Consider the following 9,379-nt stretch of genomic DNA (forward strand, 5'->3'; position numbering starts at 1 on the left):
TATTAGTCCTAAGAAGGGTTAGACATGTTTGTTGTTGTTGTTTTTATATAATAGAATGAACTTACCATTTTGGTTAAATTTTACATAAAAATTGAAGTTAATAATAATAATATATAAACGTATTTTATATATACATGCATATTAAAAATTTTGATATTGCAAAGGAAATCATTATTCTAAAGTGTAACGTTTCATAATTCCAATGACATTTTGTGCATAAACTTTTCTTCCAGGAGCTGATGGAAAATTTAGCAGAGGCGATCCTGATGGCTCAGCAGTGGCTACAACTTTATCTCAGGGCCAGGCAACAACACAGACCCACGGGCACCCATTCTTAAACCCAGCTGCACTGCCCCCTGGTTATGGTTATTATTTTCCAGGAATGATGCCAGGCAGCATGCATCAGTACGGAGCTCCGTTTATCCCGGTAAGGATAAAAAACACAAATGTATAATTTACTGATAGGCAATACACACATCAACGTTTTGTTGACATACACTAAGTTTTGTATATAATCTGTGGTTTTTAAAGGTGACATATTCTTCGTATAGTTAACAACAATGATTTGTTGTTTCAACTTCTGTTAATTTCACAGTGCTTTTTACTTTAGCAGTTACATTCATTCAGTTGTAAGTTATTTGTTATATTTTCAATTAAATAAATAGTGAGTTTTTCTTATTGTAATCCATTTGAACCAAAAGGTTTTGTTTGTGTGAATATTTTGTTTAAAAGATCTAAAATGTTAGCTTTCTTCAATGTAAAAAAAAACAATTGTTATTAAACGTTGTATCATAACTATTATAATGAATCTGTGTGTGTGTTACATACACAGTTAGGAACAACTTTAAAATAGTTTGAGAAGTGAAGGTATTATCCTTCAAGATTTAGCGGATGTTTGTTTGTTTCTTAAGGTTCCGCCTGCTACTAATGCTCATGGTGTATCCACTAACACTCAATTTCAGAAAGCTGCAGCTTATGGTTCTCTATCATACACTTCAGGTTAGTAGTTTAGATGTCTTTTATGATAAACTGCATTTAATAAGTATTTCTTTGTGTTAATTCATAGAAACCGTTCTGTTACCCTAGGAAGAACCATTGTATTTCTTTACTTGCAAAATTTTGAGAACTTTTTTAAATTTCCATTTTTCATAAACTAATCTTTTTAGTTCCTTCCTCTAATTTCCATTAGCAGATCATGTTGGTGAAGTTATTTTTATAGTAATACAATAATTCTAAAACTTGATGGAATAAAAAAGTTTAGAAGTGAAGAAGTTGTTGGGCTCTAATTGTGACTTATTTAAAGGTAAGATTTTAACAAATGACTGAAGAGTGTAGGGTTGATGTTGAACAAACTAGCCAAAAGTGGTCATCAAGTGGAACTGTATGTGTAGTTACTGAATGTTGGAGATCACAAGTTTATTTGATTATGCTTTGTTCAGTGTAGAGTTATTATCATAAAAGTGAAATATTACTCTACCTACAGATAGTAAAATCCCTAAATACTCAGCTTCTCTGTGGGGAATTACACTATAGACTGACAAGAAGGTATAACTTAATAACAAAACCTACTTCGTATAATATTGGGGGATAGTTAACCTCAGTGTCTTTGTTTTTCTCACATAAATGTTCTATATAATATTTGTTTATGTTGAACAATCACTCCACTTGTAGACAGAATACAAACCTAGTAATATATATTAACCATTTACATTGAAAGCTTTGTTATCCGGCATCTTCGTAACAAGAAATTTCAATATCTCAAAATACAAATGCTCATTGTAGCCTAACGACACTACTGTGACTTTGTTTACATTCTTTTCTTCTGGCTAGCATCAGTTGTTAGCTGTCTGTACTGTGATTCACATTTAAAATACTTTACTTATAAATGGGTTTATACAGTTTAAGGTCTTTTTTTACAATATTTGTTGTTTAAAACTTTTACTATTACAGATCATGTAGAAATACTGTACTTTAGAACATTCCAAGATGTCAAAATTTTCTCCTGTAACATATTACAGGGGAAACAATTTCTTATCCAAATGTTTTGCCCATCTGGTACTGCCCAGGTCCAGAAGATGTCAGATGATAAAGCTTTTAACTGTTCTGCTTCACCCTAGTGAAAGTGCTATGTAACTTAGATGTCCTCAACCACTGTTAGTGTTGAGTTCAGACTTTGATACCTCTCTAAGCCTAACCAAATCAATAGATTTGTTACTACTAAAGTTAAAACTGGGTGATATTTTTTATTTTATCTTACAATGACAGTGTGTGGTTAAGGCTTGTAAAAATTAAACATCATGAGATATTTAATATTTTTACTTGAACTGAGAAGTTCAGTGTGCTGGAAAATAATTTAAAAATAAAAATATTTATGTATCAATAAAAAAAAAGCATTTAAATATAACTTTTTTTTTATGGTGGTCTCTCTCATTATGACCCGTGTGCTGTAATGTTATCGTTATACTTACTGGAACATTTCCATTTTAGCCTATGACAGTTTGAACCAGACACAAGACTACTCAAAGAGTGCCTACGGTGCTGGTTCTCAGGGTCAAGGGAAAGGTGTAACAGGATCATGTAAGTTCTCTCCTTAATTATGTTCACCAGTGTATTTATTAATACAACAAAGTGAAGATGTATTATTTTGGCCAAAAATATTAAACTTTATGTAATTGGTGCCCAGGATTGAATAAAGAAGAATACAATAATGAAAGAACTATCATATAATATAGTTAGAAAATACTAAACTTCTGAAACTTAAAATGGGCTAGTTAGGGAAAGCTTGTGTGTCTGAAGTTTACAAAAGGTCTAAAATTCCAGAGTTTAAAACACAGAAGTAAAAACCTTTTTACTAACGTTTGTAGCAGTTGAAGTTGATAACTGATACTGTTTAACCCTTGTTTTGGTTGTGTGGTATACCCTATGTACACTTGAGCAACAAGAAACAGTACTGAAACAGCTAAATCAGCTTGTATGAAAAGGTTTGTGAATATGTGTAGAATGTTCAAATATGTGTATGTACTCAGCAATGTAATGCTGTAAATGTAGTGTGGGCCACTATTTTGGGATATAGCACACAAACTCTAATGCAAAAGTACCCATGTTTTGTTGGGCATTAAGCATCACTTATTTTGTTACTGACGTTCTCAGTCAGTTGAGACATTCAGGTGGTAAAATTGAAAAGACTGCTAAACCATGCCTTAATTTCTCTACCATGTTCCATCGTTGGTTCAGCCAGTTCGTCCAACAACATGTAACATCAACACACCGGACAGACGGCCGACTCTGCTTTCTATATGTAGATACATTAACAGTACTAATTTCATATGTACCTAGTCCTTTGGTAGAAACGTTACTGTAATAATCGCCAGTTTGGGAAATACATTATATTAGTTTGTACCTAAAATATAAAGCTCAATTAAATTTGGTCTACTTTGTTATTTTTATGACAGAAAAAAAAACGAGTTAAATTGTAAAAGCCATAAATTAATTGCACTTGTGCATAAGTAAAATAGTAAAAATGTTAAATAGTTGTACAGTAAATAAGATTATTTATTTACTAGCTGGAATACCTGTCCCCTGGACAGAAGTTATGTGAATTCCTGATTAATGAAAGGTTATCTTAGGACATGAAAAATTGCTTCCCTTATATGTAATTGTAAAAAATGGCCATAAAAAACTGCAAAATACAAAATGTGAAACTGCATGTGTTTCTGCATAGACCCAAAAAAACCTTTGTGTCAAATTGGTGAAGATTCATTAACAGGTGGCAAGTAGTGATTAAAAATGCCCATAAAAACTGCAAAGTGCAAAACTAAAAATTTGTATGTATCTCCCCATGGACCCAATGACCCTCCATACCAAATTTCGTGAAGATCCAGTAGTGGTAAGAAATGCAAAAATGCCCATAAAAACTGAAAAATTATACATACTCCTGCATAGGCCTATAATGAACCTCCATACCAATTTTGGTGAAAATCCATTCACACTTTGCTAAGTAGTTATATGGACAGACAGTACTATTATATTTATATAGATTTGCTTTGCCCTGTTGTGTTTATTATGCAGCTGTTTAATGTTATATATATTTTTGATATTTTATAAAAGCCATCTGTAAAATATTAAATGCAAGTTTTTCATTTTAAAAGCATAATTTTGGTTGTGTATCTGTTTTCTATCTCTCTCACTACATATTACTTGAAACCCAGGGGCTATAGGTAAGACAATTATTTCACTAAAGTTTGTGTTTTGAAGGTACTGAGACTTTACTGAAGGTTTAGCCCATCAGCTCAAAGTTTAATATACAAGTTATTGTAGCATTAAACATAATAAAAAAACAAACATTCTTTATATAATTTTATTTCTATTTTGTTTTTGTCTGACCTAGTATGTTTGTGTGAAAGGTGCATATAATTATAATTGTTAACTCTTTCATGGGACTGCTAGTAGCTGGTACAGGGCCTGCAGCAGACATTGGTGCCTCCATGTACAACAAGACTCATTCCCAGCTAGCGAAGGTAATTGGCTTTTCTATGCAGGCTAATTTTGAATATTGAAAGCAGTTCTCAATGTTTGGTTCTTTACCACTTCCTGCCGTATGTTACAGAACATCAGGGCTTTATCGTCATTACTTCTCTGTGTATTTAAATATGAGCATCTCATTCAGAGTAAATATTAAACAGTCTTTGGCTCCATATACAAATGAAAAAATTAACATTTGAATAAAACTGTTGTAATTTTTTATTATTGCTTTTTCTACCTCTTGTTTAATATTAAATTTTTAAGGCTTTTATGATATTGTTAACAAATTTGAAACTAATTTTCTTGCCTATTTAATAGGTTTACTTTTTCTTTTCACTTAGGAGTTTGATACCTGAAATTCAAGATGAAATTATTCTTTATGTAGTATCAGAATTTCAGGTTTTAGTTTTCGTTTAACCCTTTGGAAGCTATAATTGGATTTATCCGACTTGACATTTATAGCCAATTGGTGCAACAAGCGAATTTAACCCCACGGTATCACAGAAACTTTTCCTCTTAGTGTAACAAACGGAATACTCGCACATCCTTCAATTTCCCACTTTAGTATTGCACATGCATACATCACCAAGCAAAAGTGCAACTAGTGGATTTTGATATTGAAAAGTACAAAAAAGGTCAAATTTCATTTTTTGTGGATAATTGATCCTTTTCAAGAACCCACCCGAAATTCAGTTACATACTCAAAGGTTTAATATCTTGTTTTTAGTTTATATGTTATAACATTTTTCCATCACTGTAAATATTCACTTTCAGACAACGTTTTTTTGTGACATCGACCAATGATTTTGATGGTTCAAGTCATGCATCCCAAGGATGCAGTTTAAAATAACCAAACATATGTACACCTCCACACTTAATTACCTTACAGGCATTGAGAATAAACCTGTTAGAACAATCAGCAAGCCAAAATATCTACATTTCATTTTGGAAAATAATTATGTTATAAATAGATCTTAGTGATTAAAAGGATTTCTAAACATATTGTCTTATTTACGCCTTGGAAAAAATTAGGCTCTCAAGAACGTTTCAGTTCCCTCCTCCAGAGTGGTGCAGGGGGAGATTTTACATACAGAAATATTTACACACACATACAACATATTAATCAAACTGATTTTCACTGCCCAATGTTATTAGCATGTTCATTCGTGCCTGTACATTTGTACTACCAATAAACAGTAACAACTTCCACAGGCTTAGTATGTAATTTGTTTATTCAGATTCAATTCTTGTACCTTATTATTTATTCTTAATCAACATGAATAGTCTAGTCTATTTTATATATATATCATTTTTACATCTTATTTTACTTTTCTGTTTTTTTGTTTGAATTGGAAAAGTCCATTTTTAATACTAGAAACAAGACAATTTATGAATCTTTCTCCAAGTTGTTGTACGGAGACTTTCACTTGAATCACATTATATACTGGCTGTTATAATCCTAAACATTATTAATCCTGAACTTGAATTACATTATATACTGGCTGTTTTAATCCTAAACATCATTAATCTGGAACTTGAATCACATTATACACTGGCTGTTTTAATCCTAAACATTATTAATCTGGAAACAAATAGTCTTGTTTTCTTAAAACATTAATGCTAGATGAAACATGCAAGATAATCTCAAAAGTAACAAAATTACTGTGTACAATGCATACAAAATATAAGGTGTGCTGTTCCATCTTATTACAATAAGGGCCAGTGTATGTATTATATAATGTGCAGGTGAGGTTTGGTTTCCTTGGTGTGACAGTTTCAGAACTAATTTTTTTTCTCCCTCATATTAAAGTTTTTATTGTTTGTTTGTTTTTAGTAGATTAAATCTGTCTGGCTTCAGTGTTTGTGCAGCATAGTCAACAACAAATAGTACTTGTAGCCTTACCACAGTCAACAACAGATAGTAACAGTAGCCTTACCATAGTCAATGACAGATAGTACTTGTAGCCTTACCACAGTCAACAACAGATAGTACTTGTAGCCTTACCATAGTCAACAACAGATAGTACTTGTAGCCTTACCATAGTCAACAACAGATAGTAACAGTAGCCTTACCATAGTCAACAACAGATAGTATCTGTAGCCTTACCATAGTCAACAACAGATAGTATCTGTAGCCTTACCATAGTCAACAACAGATAGTATGTACCTTTACGGAGTTCAAAAACACATTTCACTTTCTGGTTGTATATTTGATTGAAATTACATCATTTAGTATGCTCAGTATTTCATTCAGTTCCCATTTTCACTGAAGCTAAACCTTTTTATGTTCAGTAGCACATTTGATTAAAGACATCAATATTACATTCCCCGTATAAGTCTTGGACTTTACTAAAGTTTCATGCTACATCTGTTCATTAACATAATCGTTATTATAGTTGTACATTTGAAGTTATACCTTTATCCATTCATTCGTCCAAATTGGCCAGTAGAAAGTAAAGTTATTGAAGCCACTTTCACATTTACAATGCTAAAGAAAGTTGTTTATGAATTTTTAAGAAATGCTTGTGTGGATTTAATAATTATATACATAAAAGTACTGTGTAAATACAAATGTTAATTTTTATCTCCACAACTGTAACTGAACCATGTGAAACATTGGTCTTAGTAGCCTTATAAATTAACTGGTTTTATTGTTTAATCTTGAGGCACTGTATCTATTTGGCTAAAACTGTTGAAATTGTTGTTTAATTGCATGTAATAAGTAAGAGTTTTGGGTTTGTTCTCATACAGTTATTTCATGTATATTTCAGACTTTTGACAAGCCAGGATTTCACACAGGTACTCCTCCACCCTTCAATTTGGCAGGAACACAGAACCCTGGACTCATAGGAGCATCTTCAACCCCATATGCTCCATTTATTCCAGTTTTGACGCATGGACAGCACCATTCAACTTTGCTTCACCATCATATACAACAGGACTCTCCTCAGGCTGGAGGAGCCCCTTCTGGGGGTCCACAACGAGGAGGTCCTCAGGGGCTGGGTCAACAGAAAGGACCAGGAGGAACTAAACAAAATTATTCCTACTGGAATCCAAACTAAATTATGAGCTCACGTTCAGCTTGACATAATGGTTGACTGTAACATGAGCTTTATTTCTGATAAAAGAAATACTGATTATTGGCCTGGTCGTTATTTCCCCAATAGAAATATTGGGAACATAAAAAAAAACTTTGAAGTTCTCCCCTTATTTTTAGAGTAACCTATTTGCTGTAAGAAACGTTTGTTGCCCCTGTCTTTTTTTTTGTGTATCACTTATTGCTGAACTCCAGATTTTGTAGTGTAGAGTAGCTTTTCCTTAATATTGTTGTTCATGTCATATTCTAGTGTGTGTGGTAGGTTATGTTTCATATCGGTGTTCGTTAGCACAAAAGTTTCTTGAGAGAAACTGAAGTTTCTAAGGTTTGTAAATGTTCACTTAATCTAGCATTGTGTGATAATTTCTTATTGTACTTTTATCAAGTTATTGTTGTTTTGTGAAAAAAAAAGGCATGATTTATTAAACTTGTTGCCTGAATTAGCTAATTTTTCACAGACAGAATACGTGTATTCTCTTTCTTTATTACATTGTTTGGGAAAATATGGTCTCTTCCAAGAACTTACAAAAAAAACACACACATAATATTTCTTTGCTTAAAGAATAAACATGCATTTGTATTTAGTTTATTAGTTTTTAAATTAAAGTGTTTGCCTCACAGAGGTTGAATACAAGAGTCCTTTGGAATGTTAAAAATAAAAGGAATTATTGAATCGTCTGAAAGAGTGACTATTTAGGTAAACGTAATGCAGTGTATAATCCACAAGTATCACATTATGTATATTTAGCTTGAATTTAAGGTTCTTTGCTAGTTACAAAAACTGTTTGCTCATGAGACTTTCACGTGTAAGTGATACTTCATGGGGGTATTTCAAGCTTATTTTTGAATAAAAGAATTTTAGTACGAATTAAAACATCGTTATCCTAGGCACCTTCTATTCATACATTGTGGTGTACTGTGATTTCAGAGTCGACCTTGTGTTCTTGTAGGTATGTGTGTGTATAAATACATATCTAAATATATATATATACACACACACGTATATATTAAACTTGTTTGGTGAAAAAAATTCTTGTCCCCAAAGTGTCAAAGTGGGATTTATTGTTTATTTTTGCTTTTGTTCATTCTTCACTTTTGAGGTGACTTTAAAAGAAGAATAAAAAAATTAAGCTGGTAATATGCTTGTGTATTTTTTTTGTTTAAGTTGAACCTGTATAATAGCCATTAAACAACAACTTCATAGGAACGAGAGAGTTTGAGAATATTAATTGTGTGTGTGTGTGTAGAACATATTTTACTCACGGTGATGAAACATCTAACCTTTTATTTTTTATGTTAAAAGAGCCTTTGTTATTATTTCAACTATTTTTATTTACTTAGATCAGCGGCCACTTCTCCCAGCTCTTCTGTTATTCTCGTATTTCTAACTGTGCTGATCTAATTCAAATAGAAGGCAGTGTGTGTCACGTCATGCTTGATTTGTCAAAATAGGAGGAGTCATAAAAGCCAAAATGCATTTATCGATATAGAATAGTTCGATTACTGTCTGCTCATTATGATTTTAGTGACGGGAGTTGCAAGGGGGCTGTGAGGGTTAGGACGTGAAACCTTATAAGTGTAGTGAGTGTTGGTATAATAAGCCTAAAGTGAAGACGTACTGTGGGATCACCTAGCCTAGAGCCAAGTGCATAAAATTGAAAATGAAAGTAAAAATATCGATTCAATTTTAAACTTAAATCGTTTCTGAATTAAGCTATTTTATGTTATATCACTAACGTTATTAATATAAAACTAACATCT

The 9,379-nt window shown here is 32.2% G+C and overlaps 1 protein-coding gene across 8 annotated transcripts in view; it reads left to right on the forward strand.

The window, feature by feature from the left end:
- The window catches only part of LOC106465402 (ubiquitin-associated protein 2-like), a 68,273-nt gene extending 59,448 nt beyond the window's left edge, over positions 1–8,825 (forward strand). For 7 of the 8 annotated variants that reach the window (XM_013925626.2, XM_022393294.1, XM_022393290.1 and 4 more), the window contains 5 exons: positions 234–427; positions 912–999; positions 2,488–2,577; positions 4,447–4,517; positions 7,293–8,825. In XM_013925626.2, coding sequence (XP_013781080.1) covers positions 234–427; positions 912–999; positions 2,488–2,577; positions 4,447–4,517; positions 7,293–7,583 — 734 coding nt within the window. In that variant the 3' untranslated portion in view covers positions 7,584–8,825. The remainder of the gene's footprint in view (positions 1–233; positions 428–911; positions 1,000–2,487; positions 2,578–4,446; positions 4,518–7,292) is intronic. The other variant, XM_022393293.1, reaches the window with a different exon arrangement.
- The last annotated feature ends 554 nt before the right edge of the window (positions 8,826–9,379 follow it).

This window comes from Limulus polyphemus, unplaced genomic scaffold (genome assembly GCF_000517525.1).
Source record: "Limulus polyphemus unplaced genomic scaffold, Limulus_polyphemus-2.1.2 Scaffold1931, whole genome shotgun sequence".
Taxonomy (NCBI): domain Eukaryota; kingdom Metazoa; phylum Arthropoda; class Merostomata; order Xiphosura; family Limulidae; genus Limulus; species Limulus polyphemus.